The following is a 24,474-nucleotide window of genomic DNA, read 5'->3' as shown; positions in this document are numbered from 1 at the left end:
AATGTACACGGACGGGGACCAGTAACAGTACACAGGAGGAATAGCCGTCGGATAAGGTCTCTTTTGAGACTCAGGATGCAAAATCCCCTGAAAGTGTACGATGAGTGTTTGGCGACTTTGTAATCGAAAGTGAGCCACAAAGCTTTCAAAAAATGGAGAGAAAAATGGGACGAATTGCCCCGGTCACAAGGTTGAAATGTTGCCCGATGCGGCTTAGGCGACAAATTTGATCCTGGTCTGGTCACTGAATCATTAATCTTGAGTGAATCTGTTTCCTGTTTCCTGGCTCCCAACAAAACATCAGCTCCTTCCTCGCCCACGCTCACGCACGAACCACTCTTCAAAAAACAAATAAAGTCTAGCTTGCTCCTTCTCAAAATGCCTGGAATTCGTAAGTAACATCCCACTTCCATCTCCCGACCACCGCATTTCCAAGACTCTCGATACTTATCAACACATCCGACAAACATCTCAGCACGATGGGTACACCTTCCACGCTCTGTTGTCTCTCTTTTACAACGTGCCCATACACTCATGGTACCTTTGCTAACACGATTCTTTCTGCCAGCACCAAACGCACTGTCTGATCTGAAGGCGAAGATCAAGAACTTGCTGAAGGGCAAGAAGAGCAAGAAGGCTGAAGATAAGCCCGCCGCAGCAACAAAGACCGAGGAGCCTGCTACCAACGGGGCCACTGCCACTGAAGCTGCACCGGCGGAGCCAGCTGCTGGTGAGTAACTGGTCTGACGATTTCCTGCTTACGCTGACGACTCGCGTCCTTTCTAGCTGCGACTACCGAAACTCCTGCCCCAGCACCAGCACCAGCTGCTGAGCCAGTTGCTGAGCCAGCAAAGACCGAAGTTGCCGGTGAGTATACCCGCCTTGACAATCTCGCATTGCCTAACTTTGATCAGACACTCCTGCTGCCCCAGCAGAGCCAACCCCAGCCGCTGAGCCAGCTGCCGCGGTCGCCAAGCCTACGGAACCTGTTGCCGCATGAACACTTTTGACGATGATCGATCACCTCTTCCGAATACAAGTTGCTTCCGTTCGCAAGAGCATATCATGATGGAGCGGGGAGTTCGTAATGGCAGGTGGTTGGTTGTAATGAAGCATCGAACAGGATATTACATCTGGTTTTGATATTCATGCGATGGCGGAGGTTTCTTACTTTCTCACAATACCCCTTTGACGATACATGGATCAACTTGAATGGCTGGTTATGTTGCCTTCATTGATGGACGGACGATACCCTGATACCCTTTGCGTTGGCTGGCTTAGTCTACAATTGATCCTTCTATTTGCGTTTCGCTTCCGTGGCTGGTTTTCTGTGACTTGCGTCCCTCTCTCCAGGAAGCCCACAGTATCGAAAGCCAAATCGATCTTCAATTTTCTGCTCCTCCTGTGTGTTGGAATTATGGGAATATGACCATGTGAGACGAGGTGTCACTATCGTGCAATGGTTGGCTGTCAGAATCCTGCATGTCTGATTAATCGAGTCATTCGTCCGCTACCGCGGATGCCGATTCTTTTCCATTGCCATCGTGACTTAAACTCACCGTTGGGCTTTCTTGTTTCAGAGGGATTACTTCAAGAGAGAAGGATGCACCAGGCAATTTACTCAACGAGTGGAGGTCAGGATCCCTCTTTGCCCGAGCAATAGAATCACGTGCATCTGGTACTTCAAAGACATTTGGTCCACTTCTGAGCCAGGTGGCAAGCGGTGACATGCCGCAATGGACGTAAGTCCATATTGCCCATTATTGGCTTGTCATACATACTCGATGTCCTTTGATTCCTCTGGCGTTTTTGGCTGAGCACTTTGCTTGATATCGATCTCGATTAAGCAGTCTCGTCGTCTTCCTTACTTCAACCCCTCCGACGGATACTTTCTCTTAGCAATCTCCCATGGGGATCCATGAGAACATCGCCCCTTCGAACTTAACATTGAGTATTGCCAAGCAAGGCAAGTAGTATCAGGCCTTCTATCTTCAACGAGAGAATTATGAAGTCCCCCTCGACTATTGCCAATGAAGTCGACCAGCATCAAATCTCAGTATGTCTGCATATTTCCCTGGATATCTCGGGTAATACTGTATCCGCTCTCCCTTCTCAACGAATCTCTTCAAGCGAACCTCTGTATGCGCAACTCTTTTTCCTACTCAGTCACTCCTTCATTTGCAGATCACTTCCTTGGCTAGCCACTCAGCACTCTTTTGCCTCTACTTCAACTCTTATGATGCTTTCCTACTTCTTGCTGTTCGGTCTGGCTGCCAGGCTCACCAAAGCCGTCACAGCCACAGCCACACCATACACATATCTTGGTTGCTGGGCTGAGCCAAGTAATGTCAGAGCCCTGACTACCGTCTCTTATGCTTCTGATTCTATGACTTTGGAATACTGTGCCGGTTACTGTGCAGGCATCTACAAATATTGGGGCGTTGAATATGGCCGTGAGGTATCTCGCCCAAATCCCGGCCAGTGTTGATAATTTACTGACAATGAAAGTGTTACTGCGGCAATACCTTGTCGCCCGGGTCACTAGGCCAGAATGCAATTCTCCATGTGTAATGTACACCCTTTAATCACACCGTTATATCTTTTGACAGCCTATTAGGCAGCGAATTCAAGCGAGACTTACGGCGGCAGTAGTAGGTTGTCACTCTACCGTGCGACGACACCCCTTCCACAAACTCCAACGCCATCGATAATTCCTATAATTGGACCGTATTCGTTCTCAAACTGTCAAACGGAAGGAACTTTTCTGCGTGCTCCAACAAACTTGGCGTCCGCGGGCAATATTATGACGAATGAACTTTGTGCCAGCTTCTGTGCAGGTTACGGGCAAGGCTTCTTCATCTACAACTTCACAGTGCAAACATGGCTGACTTGTCGAATAGAATGTTCGGTACAGAATATGTTAAGTCCTATTTTCGATGAGCATTATTTCCTAACCTTACATGTCTTGCGAGCTTTTTACTCCGTAGCCCGTGACTTTGAAATTAAACGCCACAAAAGACACCATCTCAACTCCATGTTTTTATTTCTAAATAAATGCTAATTTGAGATGATGCGCAGTTCAGGTCGTGAATGTAAGAGAAATCTTTTGTGTTTTATTCTAAATATCTAACAGTGTTTAGGCCATTGCGGCGATACATTATCCTATGAGAGTATTGTAGCACCTCTTTCAGGCCGGTAAGCTCCTCCGTTAGTAGTAGCCCGGTATCTTGTCAAACCAACACTATTTAGTTCTTTCCCCTGTGGCGGGGCAAGCCAGGATTTATGCGGTGCTGCTCTGAGATTGAATCTTTATACCCTTCGTTCAACCTTGACTTCGAAAACCTCGTCAACAACGAAATCCACGTCGATGTCCTTGATACAACCTTCCTCTTCCGTGCATTCTTCAAGCTCATCTTCATCCAAATATGCAGTCTCGACATCAACCTCTGGACGGATATCCTCTACTACTCTACTCACTTCCTCTCGCCGGACTACTTCATCCGCCAAAACCTCAACATCCAGCCTTCCTGTGCACACACTCGGGTGGAGCCATATTGGCTGCTTCCTGGAAGTTGACGCTCGAGGCGACTTTTCCGACCAAGACATGACCATCCTCTTGAAAACCCACAAGATGAACCCAGCACTCTGCATCTCCGCAGCCTCATCTCGAAAGACCGCGGTGCCGGTTACTAACTACCACTACGTTGGCCTTGAGCACGGAAGAGACTGCTATGCCGCCACAGTAGCATCGGCTCCAATTCCGACGAGCTTGGTAGAGCGAAAGCTTGCACGAATGCCTGTTTGGGAAATACTTTGGGTGGCCCCGTTGAAATGTGTGGGGGCTGGAAGCAGTATGATTAATATGCCAGTGTATCAGGGAGTGTGTTCTCTGGACCTGTGCAGACATCAATTCCGTTGTGGGACTCATGGGATTTTGTTTCGATTCAAACTCAACCTCTGATTTAGCTCAAGCATCATACATCTTAGTAATACAGGATTACGGTCTTCTGAAGTCTAATCGACCACCTATAAAACAAAACTAGTTGGATAGAAACCAGAATGATCATCTTCATGCTTGTGATATGCCTGTTTACTGCCTGTTGAATCAGGTCCTCCCACTTAGAAAGTGTAAAGGTCTGGGCGCGAGAGCCACTGCCCTCTGTTCCTGACTAGTGGTTGAACACGGCTCCTGGTCCCCCTCACGATACCCAGAAAAAGCGCCACTCATTTTCAATGTCCCAAGTCAAAGTTCGAAAGTTAGCTAGACTCAGTATTAGAAAGGAATTTCCAGAGTTCAAAATCTCTTAGATATTCGCGAAGGTCGACTTTGAATGGAGAATGGACCACAAGCCGGGGGTACATTCAGAGAGGAGTAGAAATGTACAACTTTGTCTTGGAACATTGAAAATGAGTGCTGCTTTATGTGTCCACTGCGAGTCCCTACTTGCTCTGCTGGAAACCAGACCAAAATAACAACAATTGGAATCAAGAAATGGATGATTCTAGGGGGAAAGTTCCACAGTTCCCCCAAGAAGCTTCAAGACGATATCATCTCGACAAAACGCTTGCAATGACCAGGACCAGCAGCTTGAGACCAAATGATCGGGACCGGGAGAATAAAGCAGCCTTCGTTCGGGATGCGCCATTGCGGTCTTATTTCCACAATTGATTAAGAGCTCTCGCGTCAAATTCAGGTCTGTGGGTAAAAATAGAAGGTTGCAATGGAGAATCGACTCGCTGATCGCAGAGTTAGCCTTCGCGCAACCCAGCCTTGAGCGACAACTGAATAATAATGGGTTCTGTTATGTGCAACCACTAGACTAAGGAATAAATTGCGTACAGAAATCAAGTAGTGCTGGTGGTGCAAGAAAGATTTTGACATCTGCACGAACGCAGGGACCTTTGGAAGCGGCTAGCTGCGTGGATCGCGGAGCTTGGGTCTGCAACCCCTGAACTGAACCACCCCGAGCTCTAAATCATCCGCTCCCGAGCCAGTCTCCTTGCACGAAGTCCCATAGCAATAATCTGCTATCCCTCTCGCTTCATCAGCGCGGAATTCTGATACCCCGTTGTCCAAGAACCATTATCCCCATCTGGTCGCCGATATTCACGCAGAGATACGATTCACGGAGCTATCAACAGTCGCGTATTCCGCTCAATTCGCGCAACCGCAAAAACGGATTAGGCGGTGCAGAACACGATGTAAGTCTTCGAGCCCCCCGCAGATCGAGGATGATCGCGGTCATCTGTTCTGGCAAGAACATCTTCACTTGCGCTCCCTTGTTGTCGTGGTCAAGAAAACTCCATTGATGGACCGTGACGTGTCACTCGTGTTGACTGGCGCGCGTCCGCTCTTTGCGCTCCATCACTTCAGCTTCTTCAAATCAAATCGTTGAAACAAGGCTAATTCATTAATTATTTTCCAGTGTCCAGTGTTAGAGCTTCCCCCAAATCCAGCCTACCATTCCAATCTAGCGACCTGCGTCATGGCCGACGTTGAAGCTCCCCAAGTCGCCCATCAGGACGAAGCTCCTGCGGACATCTTATCTGACCATGACACTACTGGGGTAACATCGGAAATCGACCCCGAGACTGAGAAAGAAGCCCCGCCAAAGGAGGCTGCCAATGGCGTCAAGAAGGAGAATGTTCCCCCAAAGCGTGGCATTGCTCCGAAGCGGCCAGGCACAACGGCAACCTCGTCTGCAACGAAGCCCACGACATCATCTGCCACTCGAACAACGGCTGGTGGGCTTTCCAAACCTCCAACCCGACCACCTGTTGGTTCTTCTGTTCGAAAGTCGACAAGCAGCGCCACCGCCCCCACATCTGCCAGTGCTGGACATAAATCCACTCCCTCAACAGGAGGTGGATCTGGTGATGAGAAGAAGAAGCCGCTTGCAGCAGCAGCTCGGAGAACCTCTCTAGCAACCTCAGGTGCTCATCACACTCCTGTGAAGTCGGAAACGCTGGCCGAAAAGCGAGGAACCACGACTACCTCTTCGACCACCGCTCGGAAGCCAGCGACTTCAGTGAGCGCATCGAGCCCTAAGCCCGCCCTCAAACCTTCAACATCGAGCACATCCAGTACATCTACGCGGGCCCCTCTGACTTCAAGCACTTCTGCGAGCAGGTCTGCACCGGTTGCTAAGCCAGCAGCCTCCAGTGTTGTTGCAGATACGAAGAAGCGCCTTTCGACAATATCAGGGTCGCCAAGTGCTTCAAAGCCCGCCGCACGCCCAGCACACTCAACGACTGCCGTCTCATCGAAAGAAGTGGACGAACTGAAGGCAAAGTTAGCAGACAGCGAGACCCGAGTCGAGGAACTTCAAAAAGAGATTGCGTCTTCCCAAGAGAAATTGCTGGAGCTGGGAAAACAAATTGAAGAGGAAGCGAAGCGTGTGACCGAGACAGAAGAGACTCTTGGGGCACAACACCATGAATTGGTCGAGAAGCTGCGCGCAAAACACAAGGCCGATGTCGAGGAACTTCAAGCTCAATTGGCTGAGGCTGAGGCTGCTAAGGCGACTGCTCATGAGTCGTCCTTGAAAGCTATCGAAGAGGCACACCAGGCTGCAGCTGCGAAGGGAACTTCAGAGACAGCGGAGGCCCTTAAAAAGCTGACCGCTGAACATGCCTCCGCCGTTGAAGCACTCAATTCCGAATTAGCTAGTGCTAGAGAGGCCAATTCCGCTTCCTCGAAGCTTTCCGCCGAGAAGGAAGCTGAAATTACAGCTCTTAAATCCCAAATTGCACAAGACGAGACAAAGCTGGAGTCGTTGATCGCTGAGCACCAGACAACACTGGACGATTTGAAGAAGTCGCTAGCCGCTGAGCATGAGTCTGCCGTAGCTACACTAAAATCTGATCATTCTGCAGAGCTTGTGAAGGGCACCACGGAGGCTTCGTCTGTATACGAAAAGCAACTTGCAGACCTTACCCAAAAGCATGAGGCTTCTAGTAGCGAGCTTCGAAGCAAACTCGAGGCGGCAGCTGCCGCGCAGACCGCTTTGGAAGCTTCACATAAGCAAACGCTGGACAGTCACCAAACGGAGTCAGCGGCAATTATTTCAAAATTGGAGGTAGAACTTGCTACTTTGGAGGAGAAGGCAAAGGCTGACTCGGATTCGTTGGCAAAGTCAACCAAGGAGGTTCAAGCATTAGGAGAAAAGTCCACGTCAACTCAGAAACAACTCGCTTTAGCCCAGGAAGAACTTGGTGCCACTTCAAAGAAGCTTCAGGCTTTGCAGCTCAAGAGTTCAGAAGATGGAAAGGCATTAGAGACAGCAAAGGCTGATCGGGCCAAGGCTGAGCAAGAAGTTACATCTCTTCAACAGATGATGGACACATTTGATGCGGATGGAAGGAGCAGGGATGAATTGCACAATAAGGTGAAGGCAGAGCTTGCCGCTACCGTGAAGAGTCTCGAAGATAAGACCAAAGAGATAGCATCGCTGCAACAGAAACACCAAAAGGAAGTCGAACAGCACCAAAAACAACTTGAAAACGTTTCCAACGACTACCAAAAGGAAATCGACTCGTTGCAAGGCAATTCCGGTGTCAGGGAGGAATTGGATGCTCTTCAGGCAAAGCATGAGGAACTCATCAAGTCCCATACTGATGCTACTACAACTCATGCTAAGGAGTTGGAAAAACTTAAGCAAGACCATGCCGCAGCTATTGTTGTCTTTGATGATAGAGAGACCGCACAGGCAAAGTCAGTCGAGGAACTGAAGACTACTCATGCAAAGGCACTCGAGGATCTGAAGACTACTCACGCAAAAAAATTGGACGAGGCTCACGACAGAGCAACCACTGCTGTGGACGCCACTCATGCTAGCGAGGTGAAAGAGATCCACGCAAGCTATTCCGAACAAATAGCCACCCTGAAGGAGCAGCATGGGGCAAGTCAAGCGAGTACGTCTTCGGATGCCGAGAAGCAAAAGGTAACACTGTGACCGAGTTTTTAGGTGATATGGGATGCTAACACTTCACAGGCCACTGTGACTGCGTTGCAGGCCGAAATTGCAGAGACGAATTCTTCCTTACTCAAGGCGCACGCTGAATTGGATGCTCTGAAGCAGGATCTAGCTCGTGAGAAGATGGAAAAGGCTTCTGCTCAGGCCGACCTGGAAGCTGCTAAGAGCAAGAAGCCAGATACATCCGAAGCAGATGCTCTCCGCAAGGAACTTCAAGCTTTGAAAGACCAACACCAAGCAGCTCTTATGACTGCTCAACAGGAGTCAGCAAAAGCCACAGAAGAGCATCTAGCTACGAAGGCGTCTCTCGAGAAGTTGCAGGCTGAACTGGCTAGACAGAAGGAGGAAAGCAAGTCTGACTACAACTCCTTGCATGATTCCATGGGTCAGCTTGTCGAAGAGGCAACCAAGAAGGCTGCGGATGTTGAAACTCGATTGAAGGAGGCCGAAGCCAATCTCAAAGTGAAGGATGCTGAGCTTGCTGAGGTAAAGGTACACCTCTCCTTCATTTGATTGATGGCGTTTTCACAAATTGATCCTGATATGAATTCGCAGACCAAGAACACCGCACTTCCTTCACCCAAGACGCCCACAACTGCCAAGGGGCTTGCTGCCAGCAAATATGCTGAGGAAGACGATGCTGCTCCAGCTAAGTCAGATGCGGTGGAAGGTGAGCATGACAGTTCATCAGCCGCATTAGCATCGGTCCGGCAACCTTTCTCCTAATCCTGTTTTCCTTTAGACCATTCTCTTGCAAAATCTTCTCAATCTTCGACTTCCCCAGCTGCACGGCCGCAAAAGGACAAACCTGCTGACGGCTTTATTTTTGATGGAATATAGATAGCGAAAGCTAGAATCACAGCACAGCAATTGGAGCAAATGAATGAGGATTTGAAGAAAGACAACTTGAGGTATGCCACCCCCTTTTGCGGATTGAAATAGCAGCGACTCAAACTCCCCCAACAGGTCACTCCAGTCGATCACCGATGTCTCCCCGTCGACTTCTCAGGTCAACGCCTAATTTCACCTCTTCTCAGCTTCCTGCACGGCCTATTTCTCCATACTTCGGAGAGAAGAAACGACCGTTCCGAATCCCTCCCCAGGCGATGTGTACCCGATCCCGTCACAACAACTTTAATGGCACGAGGCCTCCTTCTTTCCATTCTCCTTGGTTCAGTTCGTCACTTGCACCAAAATTGGCATACGATACCCTATACCCAATTTGTAACTTCTCTTTATCGGACAATAATTGCAAACTACATTTATCTCTTGTATTGAGCCGGGCGAGCACGTTTGGCATACAATCGATCTGGGATCGCATTCGTGTCATTTGTGGCGTCGTTTCCGATGGAGATGATATGTGGGATTTTGTAAGCAGATAATTTTGTTATGGAATTACATGAATCTTCGCTTCTTCGTTTGGACTGTACCTCCTGGCGGACAGAAAGCAGCACTCATTTTCAATGTCCCAAGTCGAGCTGGGCATTCCAACACTTCCTCTAAATATACCAACGTGATATTGCACATTCAAACGAAGACTATCTGCCCCCTTCGGATATCTCAGGTATCTAGAATACCTGTTCCTGCCCCCCTCGACCCCAAATGAATGTCCAGCTTTGACTGCAGACATTGAAAATTCGTACCGCTTTTCCTGTCCACCGCGATTGTGCTACAGCAAGTTATCAATTTGATGATACCGGTCGTTTAATTATTCACAATTATCAGGACAAGCGGGAATACGAGCTGAGACGCATATGTGCAATTTTTCATTCCTTTTCCTGAGGTTCTGCACCCCAATCCATCCTTTTCCCTCCACATTCGATAACCTCACTCCCCAATTAGCATATCAGCATGAGCAATCCGCTAATGCAAGCCCAATAAACATATTCCCCATATCCATTCCGTTCCCTTTCACTTCATTCCTTCAACCCTTTTCTCATATGTCTTCCAAGCGGTCTCCTTTTTTCCTTCTTCCAGTCCCGCCCTCTTATGTTATTACTTGCAAACCGCCGTATGCAAATCACATTTTTCGAGGCCGATTCAACCCAATGGCTTATACCTTTCCAGAGCAATTAATCCCGTTTACCTCCTCCAATTCCTTCATAGTATCCCATTTAATTTGCAAAGCTCTAGATGCAAATGCCCCGATATTCGTAACCTTTGCCAGAAATAGCAATATTTTTTGTGAGGAAATCCCCCAATCTGTCGAGAAGGTTAAAGACTTCATGATGTTGTGTATGGTAGTGAATTGTCCCGAATGTTTAACCGTTGCTTGGAACATTCGTCACGCCATGTCAACATGGACGTCCTGGAAGCTCGAATCCGTGCTGGTGGATGTCGAAGCAGTCTCGAATTTGATGGGTGTTGTCACCAGGGATGACTTGGCTTGCTCCTGAGGCATGTGTGGATGATATAGCCTCTCGGAGTCGCTGCTTTGCCACCACATCCAGGACCAGTTGTACGATAGCCCCAGACGTCGGAGATGAACAACAGTCTCGCCACCAAGCAAGCCTGATGTAAATTAGCTCAACGATCTTCAGTGTTTTCTCAAGTACGTACCAGAGATCAAGAACACAGCGTTCATAGTAACTGTGGGAGTGATGCCATAATTCCCAAGGATCAATGTTGCCAATGGAGTACCGATGCGTAAGCCCCAATCTGACCACCCACCACCGGCTGGAAGGTTCTCAGTCCATGATTTGACAGCCTCAGCAGCTCGGTCCAGATTCTCGTGGATCCCAGAGACAGCGGTCTGTGCCTGTGCCAGCTTCTGCGTATGCGTCTGCAAGAGCTCAGTAGCATTGACCAGGGTAGAGAACATCGCCGCGGATTTCTAAGAAAAATGTCAATAACGTGCAGCAATTTAGCAGGAGGTCTTACATCTTCCATGTCTGCTTGGCGGGCGGAAAGATCAAGGACCACGGGAATGAGAAGTTGCAAAGTAGCCTTCAGCTCCATTGTACCCTCGTGAGTCTCTCCAACCAGGTCGGCAAGGGCCTTCATACGTGATTGGACCTTGTTCGTAGTCACTTCCAGAGCCTTCTCTTGCTCGTCTGCCATCTGCGCATGCCCCTGCAAGAATGTGCTGATAATCTTTTCCATCCTATGGGCCGCATCATTTGAGGTATCGGCAACCGATTTTATTGACGACTTGACAGTCTATTGGCCGTGATAAGCTATTACTCCTGCTTCAAAAGAATCGATCTTACCTCAACATTCACCGAAACCGATTCGAAGCTGCTTTGAACCTTAGACACCCAGTCCTCGACATGGTTTGACATCTTCTCGAAATACGAATCGAATTCACGTCCATTGTGCGCAATCTTTTGATTCAATTCATCAAGATCTACTCGGAGATCATTGGTGAAGTCCTCCAAGATTTCAGTTAGTTTCTTAGCCAGATGAATTGAATTATCTAGAAATTATCAGAACATCGTTACATTTGAAAGGGTTATTAATCAAACCTTTGTCGATATCAACGCGGGCAGCACGACAGAACAGCAACGCCCTATCGCGGTAACTGAGCCATGTGTTCCAATGATTGGGATTGTTGGTGAGGGCGTTGAGGCAGTCCCCAACTTGCTCGGGAGACACTTGTAACTTGGAATTGGCATCACGAGCGGCTCGGAGGAGGGACGAACTTGCATATGGGCTGCATTGTTCCGGAATTGGCGATCTCGCTCGTTCCATATCGCAAATGGCAAGACTACATGCGAAGCTTTCGACGTGGGATCTCTGGAGGTGGCTCTTCATTGCATCGTAATTGTGCTCGTCGATGCTTTCAAGCCCACGGCAATTGTTGATTAGAAGTTGAGCTGCCATACGGTGGCAAAGAGGCTCTTCTTCCAGACGCTTGAGCTCAATGATGGCATTAATATAGATCTTTGGTCGACGCGACTTCGGATCGATCAGCTCAGCTGGATTGAAGTCGAAAGCGACATCTTCGAGTTCATTTCGACCTATTGTATTTGTTAGACAACAGGACCTCAGTACATTTGTGACTCACCATTGTCGGTCATTTTCTCGGATGAGGCGCTGCTGAACATGCTGTAGGCAAGAGCACGAGACCATACTGCCACGAACGGAAGGAGTCTTGAGATCTTCATGGCTGGGCCGGTGGATGTTTACTGCTGCTAGGAGGTGATGGTCAGATAACGCGAAGACTTCAAGGAAGCAGGAGTAGGAGGGGTGTGAAGGGATAACTTACGTGAGTGGCCAAGGTGAAGGTCAATCTTCCGAAACTCGTCAGCCTCGACCCTGATCGCGATTCGATGCGTGGTACAATCTTTGATGGTGTTGTAAAGGGATGGAGTGGTTGATCAATGTTTTACGAAGTGGTGTGGGTTCGGAGGGGGTGGTGTCGTGAAGTGGAGCGATGGGGAGGGTAGAAGGTGGGAGGGTCTGGAGGAAGGAAAGCTTGAGAAGATGGACCCCAGGAAAGTAGTTGTCCTCTAGGTGTTCCACGGGCTCAGCCTTGTCTATCGACACGATAAGCGAGAGCTTCTATGTACCTGATGTGGTCGATGAGGCTGTGAAGCAGGAAGAGGGAGACTTGATTTACAGTCCGGCAGAAAAAGAGTGTGAATGTTGGGAGGACGCGTGCAAGAACAAAGATGCATGTTTCTCCGCCTCTATTTGGCTTTTCTTAAACCATGTGAAGATATATGATAGGCCAAAGTATTCTTAAAGAGAAGAGTAAGTTGATTTGACACTTGATTCAGTGTCCGTCTCAATTGATTTGTATCATCTGAAGTCTGTTTTCATCCCATGCCACCAATGTGTTTTGTTGTCATCGGACATTGAGATTTAGAGAATGGCGGTAGACATGGTGAAACATTGGGAACTTCCAATACTTCACCAAGTCGCGTTTCCAAGGCTTATCAGAGATAATTGGAAGGACAATGTCGGAATAAGACCATGCTTTGTGCTCACATTGCTTGAGCAGAAATCGAAAACTGCTCAAGAGGAACATAGTAATACTACATTGATCTCAAGATCCAATTCGCACCTTTCTCCGAGTCGGGGGGCCATTCAGTTTTGCACAATGGACGATATTCGTTGAGCTTTTCTTCTCATGAAATCGAGTTTTCATCTGCAGTCGTTCGAGTCGAGGAAATGCTGACAGGGGTTCTTCTCCTGATCACGTGTCTGGCTGGAGCTTGAACGGGAAAGGGCTAAAAATATTGAGACCTCGAAGTTCAACATCCCCCCACAAGGACAGCATATAGGCAATGTTCTCTACGACGCGGTCAAAAGGACTGGAGAGAGTAATTGCTGCCTCTCCATCCGTTTCTTTACCAGCTTTCCTGCTGCCAGCCTTTCCAATCATTCCCTCACGGCCATTCTCTGCTTCGACATGCCGGCCATCGCAAATCGGACGAGCACCTTTATCAATTCCCCCAGAAGTCAAATTCAATGTCATTCCACCTGTTATCAAGAAGAATATGGCGCCAGCTGCAGCTCGGCCGACTGTTGTGATTGAAGGGCCATTGGGTACGTTGCTCAAGCAATCGTAGACCGACTTTTCTGATTGTATGACAGGCAAGATGTCAATGACTATTCCGGCATTTGTAAATCTTGAACATGATGAAGCTACAAGGAAGGCATACGTCACAGTTGAAGACAGAGAGGTCAAGAAACAGCGTGAGATGTGGGGTATGGCATCCGCCTTTTCGAAATGGGACAATGTACTTATTTTACACAGGGACTACTCGCGCATACCTACAAAATCACATCCTCGGGGTGTCAGAAGGTCATACAGCTATTTTAAGATTAGTGGGAGTTGGATATCGAGCTACGGTCGAGGACACTGCGACCACCGTATCCCCGGAATTCGATGGCCAGCAATTTGTTGTGTTGAAAGTTGGATACTCGCATCCCATCGAGCTTCCCGTACCGAAAGGTGTAAAGGCTACTGTTCCTCAGCCAACAAGAATATTGCTAGAGGGCGTCGAAAAGGAGGTTATCCTACAGTTTGCCGCCAAGATTAGAATGTGGAGGAAACCGGAGCCGTACAAGGGGAAGGGTATATTCGTGAATGGGGAAACGATCAAGTTGAAGGCGAAGAAGATTAAGTAGAAGCTGGCTGGACTGTATAATGTAATATGTATGGAATATGTAAACATATGGCGTTGGTAGGACGAGAATAGGCAGAACACAGTCTATTTTCTTCTATTCCATTGAATGCCCGAACCACTTTATTTCTTGGCTAGAACCTCCTTCACCACTTCAAGGACGTTGCCATGAACAGCTTTTGGTGCTGCAACCACACCCTTGTTCTCTTGGAGTGTTCTTCCTTTGCTGAAATCCAAGCGTCTTCCCAAGGTATCCGTAACTTCTCCGCCTGCCTCCCGAACAATAAGGTCTCCAGCTGCATGATCCCAAATCTTCTCTTGATAGGTTGCGCTAACTGGTAATCTGAGATAGATATCGCCGGCTCCTCGGGCAATAGAACCGTATTTTGCTTGCGAATCCATTCGAACACTAGGTTTCGTCACACCCAACTTTGTGACAATTGCGTGTTGATCTCCGTGAGAAGAATGTCCTGCTTCCACACTCTCACAGAAGGTGGCCTGCGTGATATCCTCGACCGGCTTCATCTGAATGGGTTTGCTCTTTCCAAGTCCAGCCGTCCCTAAGGGCCTGCTTGTAGCACCCTGACCAGAAACAGCAGAGAACAAAACACCCTTTCCTTCAGCGTCCGTTTGATCAACACCTGATTGTGCAGTTAAGGGTGCCGCGTCATCCACTGGAAGGTTTGGACAGCCCAAAACACCAACTTTGACATCTCCATCCACCATCAATGCTAGGCAAACAGCATATTGACCTCCTCTCAGGAAGCCTTTGGTCCCATCAATAGGATCAAGAGCCCAAATTCTTCCCTTGTTCCCTCCGGCACTGTTGCCAGCATCAATGGCACCCAACATGGCATCGATGGTCTCGATTGGGCCCCCCACAATTCTCTCGGCGTCGGCATCCGTAAGTGTCGTATCCTTGACGAAAGCCCATATTTGATCTCGAAGCTTGATATCATTTCTTAATGTGCTTGCCTCCTCCTCACCAACAACCTGATCGTCCGGAAAGTTCTTTTTGATAGCTTGAATGATCAGTGCTTGAGCACCAAAGTCTCCTATGGTGACTGGGGATGCGTCATCTTTAGAGACTGTTCCTTTGGCCTTTTCATGGAAGACTTTCTTGGTGAGAAGTGATGCTCTCTGGACAGCGAGCTGTGCCACTTCCAGCTCTTTGCTGTATGCAGACATTTTGGTCGTTGTAAAGAGGGTTCTGGGAGGGGTAAGATGGCGAGAAAGGAGAGAAATGCGGGGCAGAACTTTTGTCAGCAGGGCAGCCAGAGTGACGACGAGGATTGAAGTGAAGATGACCCGGTAGGAGAAAAGTCTTGGAGACGATTTCGAAGTATTTTTGGCTTGTGGTGACATAGATGTACATTCCAAACCTTGCGAGATATCATTTTCATAAGCGGATGGTAAAATTAAACCACTGGGAATTTTGCGGAGCAGATCCCTCGTCATCGTGTCAAAGGTTGTGGGCGTCCTTTGTTGCAGGGATGGCACGGTCACAACTTTCAGAAGTTCCTTTTGACAACCGCGACAGCACGCCCGGAGTCGCGATACACCGAAATCCGGGCCGAAAATCAACGTTTTCTATATTAACTTCCATAACAATGGCAATTAAATTTTTACAACTTTATAGAGGGGTACTCCTATAGACTGCGCATTAATTAATGGTGTTTTTCAAGGGAACCTAAGTATGCTGGCTGTTAAAGAAATTAATCGGGAGTTTGATTTTCAGGCTGGCTTCGCTAACAAATTTGGCGGTTGTATAGCACGACTAAGCGGAAGCGCGTGGACAGTAACGGCAGGCATACTTGATACGTTGGATAACTCAGCCTCCAACCTCTTTTTTTACGCATTGGAAATAATTTAAGAGGTAGTACTTGCCAGAGACCTACCATGAATGCAACCAAGCGCAAATTCAACGCCCTCCTGAATGGGATTGGGACAAAGTCGACCACCAACGTTTCTTCAAAGGAAGCCAACAATGCCGACTCGATCTCAACAACGAGCGAAAATTTGCAGGCTAAGAAACGTCGAGTTGCGGATTTCTCTGGAACAAATGAGTCGAATCCTACTCTTCTTAGACCCAACCCAACGATGAGAGACAAAAACACAAGGTCTATGGTAGGCCCCGATTCTGGCGATACACCGAAATATGCTCCTTGGGATCGCATGGCATTCCTCCAGCGACTAAAGTCTTTCTCGAATCTGACCGATTGGACACCGAAGCCTTCCAAGGTCAACGAGGTCGAGTGGGCAAAACGAGGTTGGGTCTGCCAGAAGTTGGAGCGAGTCCGCTGCTCCTTGTGCAATGTCGAGATCCTGGTGAAACTGAATCGCAAAGAGGTGGATGGCAAGGAGGTGCCTGTATACGTTGCGCAGAATATTGGTACGCTATCTATCGACCTTGGATCACGGTTTTATTGACGTTTTTCTAGAGGATGCTTTGGTGCAAAAGTACCGGGAACTCATCGAGACGTCTCACGAAGAAAGCTGCCTTTGGAGGAAACGAGGGTGTGACGGTCAGTGTTCCTCTGTTTGAAAATCAGAAATACTAATTTCATGCTAGATTCTATATTCAAGCTACCCCTCAATCATCCAGGCACAACGATCCACCAACTCCACGATCGGTACGACGAGCTATGCGCTAGAAAGGAGACTCTTCCATATATGATGAATGTGCGGACACCTCCGGGATTTGACCTAGACTTAATTTTGAGCTACCTTCCATCAGACTTCTTCGCATGTACTTCTGCTCAACATGTCGAAAATCCTGTACAACAAGAAGTGAACCGGGTAGCTTTCGTGATGGCGTTATTCGGATGGCAAGGGCATAATCATGAAAAATTAGGGGAACAACTTGGATCAGTCTCATGCCAAGCATGTTTTAGAGTCCTTGGTCTTTGGTTATTTAAGAGCAAAGAGGTCAATGAGGCTGGAGAAGAAATCACAGGAGCGGCGATGAGCAAGTTAGACATCGTCAAAGAACATAGGGATTACTGTCCCTGGCAGAACGCAGCCTCACAAAATGGGCTGAAGGCTTCTGCCATATCATCGACAAGTGCCTTGGCTGGCTGGGAAATCATCATACGGATTCTCAAGAATCATCATCATCTGAGATCAAGTGGGGAACGCCTTGGGAGCAGAGAGTCGAGACAGCCCTCAGTCGACAATGCAAGTGAGTTTGAAAGCACGTTTGGAACGGAAGTCGACGACGAAGCTGCGAAAAGTATTCGAGATGAAAAGGACAAAAGAATGCTTCGCCGGTTGAGAAGAGTTAAGTCCCTTTTTGAGACAAAGGGGAAGAAACTGCAGCGGCCTGAGACCAGGAATGAGTCTCCCGCCTCTTGATAATACGCGGAAGCTACGGTGGATTTGGAAAAGGAATTGTACTTGTATGACTATAGATTCTCATAGATCTCGGCGCGCGGGGCATGAATAGCGAGGAATTAGATACCCAAAGATTTAATGGATGGAGTCTAACTGGAAACATTGTTTGCGAAAACATGATGAGAAGAACCCAAAAATCTCGGGCTTGGATGAACCGTTGCAGTTTTCTGGGCTTCAGTTCCAAAAATGGGTATTTCCTTCGATGAGAAGAGGTACTAGATTAGAAGAATATGAAATCAGTCAAACAGGAACTGTATTTACTGAAATGGAAAATGGTCGGGAGGGAGAAATTGAGTAATTGGTTGGCCTTTCATTGTACGTGGGACACCACAAGTATTTCAAGTAGTCGACAAATAATAACGCATACATTGTACGCGTCTGCGCGTAAAGTGGTTTCCACAAACCTTGCTTTTTATGCCGCCGTTGCCTATGACGACGACGATCAACGCGAGCGCGACTTCCACGTACCAGACTCTCATACACACCATAAATTTCTCAGCAGGTGCTAAGAACACGACTGCCAGGGACCGAATCCCATGAGGTTTGTCCCCTTTGAATGCCTAATTGATCTATTCAGCTAACCTTCCATGGCAGAGGTTCCTTCACCCCACATAATACCCTAGGTGCAAGAGACACTCCGAACTTTAGGGAAGGGAGGGATTCCCCAAGTCAACAAAACGACTCGCAACGGATTCCAGGATCGAAAAGGACAATATTTTCTCAACCAGAACTTCCTTCGCATCACAGGCTCGCGAACTCGCCCACCTCAAGAACCAAAAATCTCAGCGAACTTGGCGATTCCTCCTCGCTCTTCTCTTTCAACTCCCCTGCTTCATTCGACTTTGGTAGTGCCATAAAGTCCACCGAAAACAGCTGCCCGATCCCATTCGTATTTGGTATCTCAAAAGAAGAGGCATCGAACACAGAGCAGAGTCGTCGAAACAAAATGGTCAATGAAAGATCACCCGTTAAGGCACCCAATCCACCTTTAAACCCCGTCATGGCCAACGAACAGCTCCCAAAGCAGACAGAGAGCTCTTATCCTTTTAAGGCTCCTCAGCCAGGCATACCTCAATTCGGCCAGCCCACACTCCCGCAATCGCCACTCAATCGAGCTCCAGCTAGGGAATCATCAAGTGTGTTTATTCAGCCCAAGTCTCGACCTGAGCATCACAGGGATGGCGAGAAGTCCGGTATGAAATTTGGATCCTTTTCTCAGTACTTGAGGCTGATGTGATGCAGCATATCCCCATCTGCAAGCCTTTAAAGATGCCTCCCGCAAAGTAATCGACCCCTTCGTGCCAAAGGCTCCCGCTTCGTACCAGACAAACTATGCGTAAGAAAATCACATACTCCTCGCCAGTCATGATCTGATGTATTGAATAGTGGCCATAATTCTGTCCCAGTTCGAGCACCGGGCCCGCAAATCCCCTCTTATACCACAACCAAAGCTGCACCTCCTCAAACTTTTGGCTCTATGGGAGGAACATATGGAGGGTTTCAATCGATTAATAGTAGCAACTATGTCGATCTTACCATGAATAACTACCGCGAAACATATGTCCCCCCCGGACCATACACTTTTGTCGACCCGAAAAAGGCAGAAGAGGATCTGAAAGCCCTATTGGAGGGAGTTATCGAGGACGAAGATGACATGCCTAGAACCAGATTACGGAAGAAGAGAAAGGATTTGGGATTCGACAGTCTAATGGACAATTTGAAGGGCTTGAGCGTAGATGAAGAGAAATTCGACGTCGCTTCTGAGGACGAGGACGAAGACGAAGATGATGGCACTGTTGAGGGAGTCAAGGTCAAGCTGCTTCCACATCAAGTTGAAGGTCTTGAATGGATGACAGGCAGAGAACTTGGCACCGGGAAAAAAGGCAAGGTCCCCAAGGGCGGAATCTTGGCCGACGATATGGGGCTTGGAAAGACTCTGCAATCCATATCTCTCATCCTTACCAACCCCAAACCCACAGAGGATGCCATCATCACAAAGCGAAAGCTTCCCTCCGGCTTGGAGAAAACCACACTGGTGGTTGCCCCTTTGGCTCTTATTCGACAGTGGGAATTAGAGATCAAGGAGAAAGTCGAACCCTCTCATGCTCTTCGCGTTTGTGTTCACCACGGACCACAACGCACAAAACGCTTCCAAGACTTGAAGAGGTACGATGTGGTAATCACCACTTACCAAATCCTAGTTTCAGAATTTGGAAATTCTTCCACAGAGGCAGATGGACTCAAGGTTGGATGTTTTGGTCTTCATTGGTATCGAGTCATTCTCGACGAAGCCCACACCATCAAGAACCGCAATGCCAAGGCTACGCAAGCTTGTTATGCTCTGCGGAGTGAGTATCGGTGGTGCTTGACCGGTACACCGATGCAGAACAACTTGGAGGAATTGCAGAGTCTCATCAAGTTCTTGCGGATCAAGCCTTACGATGACTTGAAAGAGTGGAAGGATCAAATCGACCGACCTATGAAGAATGGCAGAGGTGACGTTGCTATTAAACGCCTTCGTGCTTTTCTGAATATTTGTATGAAACGCCGAACAAAGGAAATCTTGAAGAAGGAAGGCGCCTTGAATCCTGGTGGAAAGCCATCCGTTCTTGGAGAAGCTAGCACCACAGGCTTCAAAGTCACGGAACGCAAGATTGAAAAAGTCTTTGCAGAATTCTCACCGGAGGAGCGCCACTTTTACGAGCGCCTGGAGCAACGTACTGATGCGAGCATCGAGCAGATGATGAGCGGCAAGGTCAATTATGCAAGTGCTTTAGTTCTGCTGTTACGTCTCAGACAAGCTTGCAATCACCCAAAACTTGTTGCGGGCAAGCTGGCCAAGGATAGCGAGGTTCTTGCAGGTGACACAAAAGTTACTGTGACTGGGAAGTCGAAGACTGCAAATGCAGAGATTGATGAAATGGCCGAAATGTTTGGTGCCTTGGGGGTTGGTGCTAAGAAATGCGAGGTCTGCCAACTGGATCTCGTCAAGGACGCTATTGCACAAGGTGCCATCCGTTGCTTGGACTGCGAGGCAGATCTGGCAGAAATCACAGGGAATCGCAAGTCCAAGAAAGACAAGAAGAAGCGGAAACACCACCGTGAGATCAAATCCGAGTCTCAGACCATAGTCCGAAAACCGAGAAATCGAGCTATCATTCAAGACAGCGATGATGAAGATGAGGACGCGGAGGGATCCTGGGTTGTGCCTAAGTATCAACAAGGCTCTCTCACACTGGGAAAAGCGGGCGGTATTGATGACGAAAATGCGGAAGGTGGCGGGGAGTGGATTGGCTCCGATGATGATACTTTTCCCTCGCTCGAGAAGCTTCATTTGCAAGGATCACAGACGATGAAGGGAGAAGTGACCAATCTTGATTCAGATGCGGACTCAGACTCAAGCTCAGATTCAGAGACAGATTCAGACGAAGAGGTCGAGGACGAATTTGGCTCTTCCGACGAAGAGGCACAACTCGCCTCTGTAGCAACATCTACGAAAATCACCCACTTACTTGCAATCCTCGGCAAGGAAGCAGCCAAACACAAATTCATTGTCTTCTCTCAATTCACGTCAATGTTGGATCTCATCGAGCCATTCTTACGACAGAGAGGCTTCAAGTTTACTCGATACGACGGCAAGATGAGGAATGATCTTCGTGAAGCCAGCCTTGCTAAGTTGCGCAACGACAAGAATTGCCGAATTTTGCTTTGCAGTCTCAAATGCGGATCTTTGGGTCTTAACCTTACTGCTGCCACTCGAGTTGTCATCCTTGAACCATTTTGGAATCCTGTAAGCTCGTTTTCCGAAGCTTTAGAAATTACTTACTAATGAAATGTAGTTCGTTGAGGAGCAGGCAATTGACAGAGTCCATCGCCTCACTCAGAAGATCGACGTCGTCGTCTACAAGATTACTATCAAGGACTCGGTGGAAGAGAGAATCCTAGATCTACAGGAGAAGAAGCGCGAGCTTGCAAACCAGACTATTGAAGGTGGTAAGGGTGGTGCAGGTAAGCTTGGCATGAAGGAGATCTTGCAGCTGTTCAGACGTGATGCTGAGCATGCACCACCTCATCCTTCTGCCGCCCAGTATGACTTAGGTGCCAAGCCAAGAATCTTGAAGGAAGTCTCCACGTCGAGCAGTGCGGGTTCGAGTAGAGAGGGGTCGGTGGACAGAAAGGTTATACCTCCTACAATTAGACCAGCCAGTGCGGCTGCCAAGGAGAATGATGTGTTTGGTAGAAGATGGTGAACTAGATCTTGGTCTTAGAAACTAGATTGGGGTACATAGATGTCTCTGGTGTAAATGGTTTCGTTTGTTGTCCTGTTGGAGTAAGGCGCCTTTGGATTAGGCGTAGATTCGTCAGGGGCAGGAGGCAATACCCTGGAGCGGCTGCTTGTCAGTCATTAGCTCATTTGACTTTTATGGAAGCTTTCTGCAATCATTCAGCATGCAGTGTTGTTTCGAATACGTAGACCGATTGTTCTTCCAATTAACTTCTTGATCAGCCTGCGTTTCAGAGAGGTCGTGCAGATGAATGCAGCAGTCCCTCCCTCCTCCCTCGACCAGAGAACAGGAATCATTTCATTTCCCATGAATGAGAGTGAAGCTTGCCAAATAGACATTGTTCCTTGAAATATTTGTACATTGAAATATTTCCTAAGATATAGGCACGAAGTTCTCACATGGAGAAACAAGCGGAGAAGCACAGCTTTCTCCTTCTAGTCCCTCCCGCCTATCTCGCTCTGCACCTTCCTCGGACTTCCTCATCAAGTAACTCTCTTTCCTCATGTCACGTATCCTTGTCGCATCCGCCAACACCCCCACCTGCTCTTGCCGTTTGGTCCGCAGATAATCCTCACAAACATCGGGAGTCTCCTTCGGAGGAATGTGTAGCAGATCCCCAGATCTCTGTATTGTGGCGGTCGCCCCTGAATCACTTCTTTTCCGTTTGCTCACAGCAACGATGACAGCTGCTTCTCTTCCACGTACTACCATCCCTTGCTCGCATTTCCCAACGACGACTGCTCGTTTCCCAATTGTTGGTACTGGCACAGGACACATAATCTCGGGCTCAAAGTCCGGAGTAGGCATCTCCATTGGGTCCGCAGCAACCGTATCGCCTTCCAATTCCGCCACGATTGTCCGTCCACTCCTCCTGCTCGACCTTGAAGATGCCTTTGCTTCTGTCACAACCGCCTTTCTTGGCTCCTCAACCTCAGGCTCGCTATCCCGTCCACTCAATTCTCCACTACCCTCCCTGCTCTCCAACTCTCCTCTCTCCCGATTAGCATCCAACTCCATACTCCCCTGCGTTTCCTCACCCCCCCTCTCTTTCCGCCATACAGTCACCAAACCTCCCTTCTCAGTATCCAGCTCCACCTTCCCATACAAAATCGGCCGGCTCACGTTATCCCACATCTTCTTCATCCCCGAACAATCACAGTCGTGATGTTCGCATCCGCCATGCGGATACCGCCTCCTCCCATACTTCATCCAGATGAAAAATAAAATGATAACAGTTGCGAGCGTGATGCCCGCGATAATCAACATTTCCACCATCTTTGCGTTCTGGGGGTTGCTTGAAGTTATACTTGCAACACCGGCGTTGGTATTGTTGTTTGTACTTGTTGGATTCTGACCTGAGACTGTAGCAGAAGGCTGATGGTTAGAGACGGAAGTTGAAGGCGTAAATGGGGCGAGCAAATCCGAGAAAGCAGCAAAGGCTGGTGGTGTAGTTATGACCGGTGCGGAAATAGCAGTCACAGTCCTGGTCTGCGTGACTAGGGCTTGCAAATAATTTAACGCTTCAAGCTCACAATTCTCATCCAGAATTGGTCCGTAACCGCCCGTTTCTCCTATTTCCTGGACGGCGCCATCTGAAGATGTGCACATGATCATCCGCCCCGGTGAAGCGGTTTGGGTCACAGGAATCGTAGTCCCACCTATTACCCAGTTGGAAGCTGTAGACGTAGCGGCTGGGACATAGGGAATGAGTGAAGTATCTCCGGTCATGTTATGCAGGGTGAAGTGTGGGGAGAAATAGGTGACTGAGATGGAAGTATTGGCTAGAATGGAGCCTTTGATGCCAAGAAAATAGGCCGAGGTTGCCGAAGGACCAATTGAAGGCGGGAATATAATGCTATTGGAGACGGTAGAGGGAGAAGTGTTGGAGAGGTTCCATGCATAGAGTGTAACCTAGGCAAAAGTCAATACAGCTCTGAAATGTGGCTTGGAAAGTGGACAAACAGGAGACGAGTATGTCCCCGCGAGCAGGAGCAAGGAGAAATTGGTCATCTGGCTAAAATATGGCGCAGTGTAGGAATCCATGCAGGACACAATAAACGGGACCCCGCCATTGATGATCTCGCCTGCCGTCGGCTGGCTGAAATAAACTTGCGCTCGTATTGGGATCCATTGTAGCGAAGAAACAAACAACAACTGCAACAACATTTTTGCATGAATTGGACTCGACTGAATGAACAGGAGAGAAGAGAAGGAATGTACAAGAATAGAGGAATGATTCCACACCTAGGACCAGTACCAGGGCGAAAGCTGCGCCTCCCAGAGCAGGTCGAGACATTTACATATTATTTCACTCACTTGTACAAAGAAGAGGGGCTCGAGAAACCAATGCAGAAACAACCCCATGCTCACACCCCACGTCAAGATACATCGCTTAGTGACTAGACCCTCGGATCTCCGTTCATCATGATTCAATTCGTCCCAAGGCTGTGCCTCTCTTTGAGGGCCTTGCCCCTGTGGCTGCGACAGCGGCCCCGCACGGCCCGCTTGTCAAATCCTCTCTTACAAAACGTTTCGCCCACGCATGAATTGTTGCAAGAACTCCCCGAAATGTGCCTTGAGGGATTGACCACCCCTTCCCATTCGTGGATACTGGTGATCGTTGGCGAACGGCAGGAAATCACAAGGATGAAGCAATCCTTCTTGACAGGATTGGCCTTTGGACACCGGCTATCGTTGCTTCGAAGGGCGACCCCGCCGAGGGGCTGCAAGGGAAGATTTCTGGGA

The 24,474-nt window shown here is 48.4% G+C and overlaps 11 protein-coding genes across 11 annotated transcripts; 8 read left to right on the top strand and 3 right to left on the bottom strand.

Moving 5' to 3' along the window:
- Nucleotides 1–378: 378 nt before the first annotated feature.
- K444DRAFT_624933 (uncharacterized protein) lies at nucleotides 379–1,000 on the top strand (the record flags this gene model as incomplete). The annotated part of the gene is made up of 4 exons (XM_024882459.1): nucleotides 379–391; nucleotides 569–730; nucleotides 787–867; nucleotides 915–1,000. The coding sequence occupies 4 exons, from the start codon at nucleotides 379–381 to the stop codon at nucleotides 998–1,000; spliced, it is 342 nt and encodes a 113-aa protein (XP_024742248.1).
- K444DRAFT_607901 (uncharacterized protein) lies at nucleotides 954–1,463 on the top strand. The gene has a single exon (XM_024879259.1). It carries the CDS (start codon nucleotides 1,199–1,201, stop codon nucleotides 1,427–1,429), a length of 231 nt encoding a protein of 76 aa, XP_024742247.1. The 5' UTR covers nucleotides 954–1,198; the 3' UTR covers nucleotides 1,430–1,463.
- A 254-nt stretch (nucleotides 1,464–1,717) lies between these two features.
- Nucleotides 1,718–3,238, top strand: K444DRAFT_177746 (uncharacterized protein). Its single transcript, XM_024870792.1, has 4 exons — nucleotides 1,718–2,056; nucleotides 2,509–2,567; nucleotides 2,653–3,092; nucleotides 3,141–3,238. Exons 1-3 carry the CDS (start codon nucleotides 2,006–2,008, stop codon nucleotides 3,059–3,061), a joined length of 519 nt encoding a protein of 172 aa, XP_024742246.1. The 5' UTR covers nucleotides 1,718–2,005; the 3' UTR covers nucleotides 3,062–3,092; nucleotides 3,141–3,238.
- On the top strand, nucleotides 2,918–4,227 carry K444DRAFT_177730 (uncharacterized protein). Its single transcript, XM_024870791.1, has 3 exons — nucleotides 2,918–3,092; nucleotides 3,141–3,195; nucleotides 3,250–4,227. The coding sequence occupies exons 1-3, from the start codon at nucleotides 3,068–3,070 to the stop codon at nucleotides 3,959–3,961; spliced, it is 792 nt and encodes a 263-aa protein (XP_024742245.1). The 5' UTR covers nucleotides 2,918–3,067; the 3' UTR covers nucleotides 3,962–4,227.
- A 1,176-nt stretch (nucleotides 4,228–5,403) lies between these two features.
- On the top strand, nucleotides 5,404–8,805 carry K444DRAFT_177698 (uncharacterized protein). Its single transcript, XM_024870790.1, has 3 exons — nucleotides 5,404–7,943; nucleotides 7,995–8,468; nucleotides 8,532–8,805. The coding sequence occupies exons 1-3, from the start codon at nucleotides 5,487–5,489 to the stop codon at nucleotides 8,700–8,702; spliced, it is 3,102 nt and encodes a 1,033-aa protein (XP_024742244.1). The 5' UTR covers nucleotides 5,404–5,486; the 3' UTR covers nucleotides 8,703–8,805.
- A 1,004-nt stretch (nucleotides 8,806–9,809) lies between these two features.
- On the bottom strand, nucleotides 9,810–12,330 carry K444DRAFT_177771 (uncharacterized protein). The gene is made up of 7 exons (XM_024870793.1): nucleotides 12,184–12,330; nucleotides 11,983–12,106; nucleotides 11,441–11,935; nucleotides 11,186–11,391; nucleotides 10,857–11,135; nucleotides 10,536–10,809; nucleotides 9,810–10,487 (listed from the first exon to the last, which is right to left on the bottom strand). The coding sequence occupies exons 2-7, from the start codon at nucleotides 12,080–12,082 to the stop codon at nucleotides 10,261–10,263; spliced, it is 1,581 nt and encodes a 526-aa protein (XP_024742243.1). The 5' UTR covers nucleotides 12,083–12,106; nucleotides 12,184–12,330; the 3' UTR covers nucleotides 9,810–10,260.
- An 877-nt stretch (nucleotides 12,331–13,207) lies between these two features.
- K444DRAFT_519388 (ribosomal protein-like protein L6) lies at nucleotides 13,208–14,054 on the top strand (the record flags this gene model as incomplete). The annotated part of the gene is made up of 3 exons (XM_024873950.1): nucleotides 13,208–13,469; nucleotides 13,518–13,631; nucleotides 13,681–14,054. 3 exons carry the CDS (start codon nucleotides 13,208–13,210, stop codon nucleotides 14,052–14,054), a joined length of 750 nt encoding a protein of 249 aa, XP_024742242.1.
- Nucleotides 14,055–14,173: 119 nt separating this feature from the next.
- K444DRAFT_640281 (3',5'-bisphosphate nucleotidase-like protein) lies at nucleotides 14,174–15,238 on the bottom strand (the record flags this gene model as incomplete). The annotated part of the gene is made up of 1 exon (XM_024884478.1): nucleotides 14,174–15,238. One exon carries the CDS (start codon nucleotides 15,236–15,238, stop codon nucleotides 14,174–14,176), a length of 1,065 nt encoding a protein of 354 aa, XP_024742241.1.
- A 603-nt stretch (nucleotides 15,239–15,841) lies between these two features.
- On the top strand, nucleotides 15,842–17,724 carry K444DRAFT_553226 (zf-C3HC-domain-containing protein). Its single transcript, XM_024876610.1, has 3 exons — nucleotides 15,842–16,442; nucleotides 16,492–16,575; nucleotides 16,623–17,724. The coding sequence occupies exons 1-3, from the start codon at nucleotides 15,950–15,952 to the stop codon at nucleotides 17,402–17,404; spliced, it is 1,359 nt and encodes a 452-aa protein (XP_024742240.1). The 5' UTR covers nucleotides 15,842–15,949; the 3' UTR covers nucleotides 17,405–17,724.
- Nucleotides 17,725–18,443: 719 nt separating this feature from the next.
- Nucleotides 18,444–21,693, top strand: K444DRAFT_640278 (uncharacterized protein; the record flags this gene model as incomplete). Its single annotated transcript, XM_024884477.1, has 4 exons — nucleotides 18,444–18,636; nucleotides 18,686–18,779; nucleotides 18,830–21,233; nucleotides 21,283–21,693. The coding sequence occupies 4 exons, from the start codon at nucleotides 18,444–18,446 to the stop codon at nucleotides 21,691–21,693; spliced, it is 3,102 nt and encodes a 1,033-aa protein (XP_024742239.1).
- On the bottom strand, nucleotides 21,687–24,024 carry K444DRAFT_177492 (uncharacterized protein). Its single transcript, XM_024870789.1, has 2 exons — nucleotides 23,692–24,024; nucleotides 21,687–23,640 (listed from the first exon to the last, which is right to left on the bottom strand). Exons 1-2 carry the CDS (start codon nucleotides 23,893–23,895, stop codon nucleotides 22,102–22,104), a joined length of 1,743 nt encoding a protein of 580 aa, XP_024742238.1. The 5' UTR covers nucleotides 23,896–24,024; the 3' UTR covers nucleotides 21,687–22,101.
- Nucleotides 24,025–24,474: the final 450 nt, after the last annotated feature.

Source organism: Hyaloscypha bicolor, assembly GCF_002865645.1.
Source record: "Hyaloscypha bicolor E unplaced genomic scaffold K444scaffold_16, whole genome shotgun sequence".
Lineage (NCBI taxonomy): Eukaryota > Fungi > Ascomycota > Leotiomycetes > Helotiales > Hyaloscyphaceae > Hyaloscypha > Hyaloscypha bicolor.
This window is presented reverse-complemented; position numbering and strand designations above follow the sequence as displayed.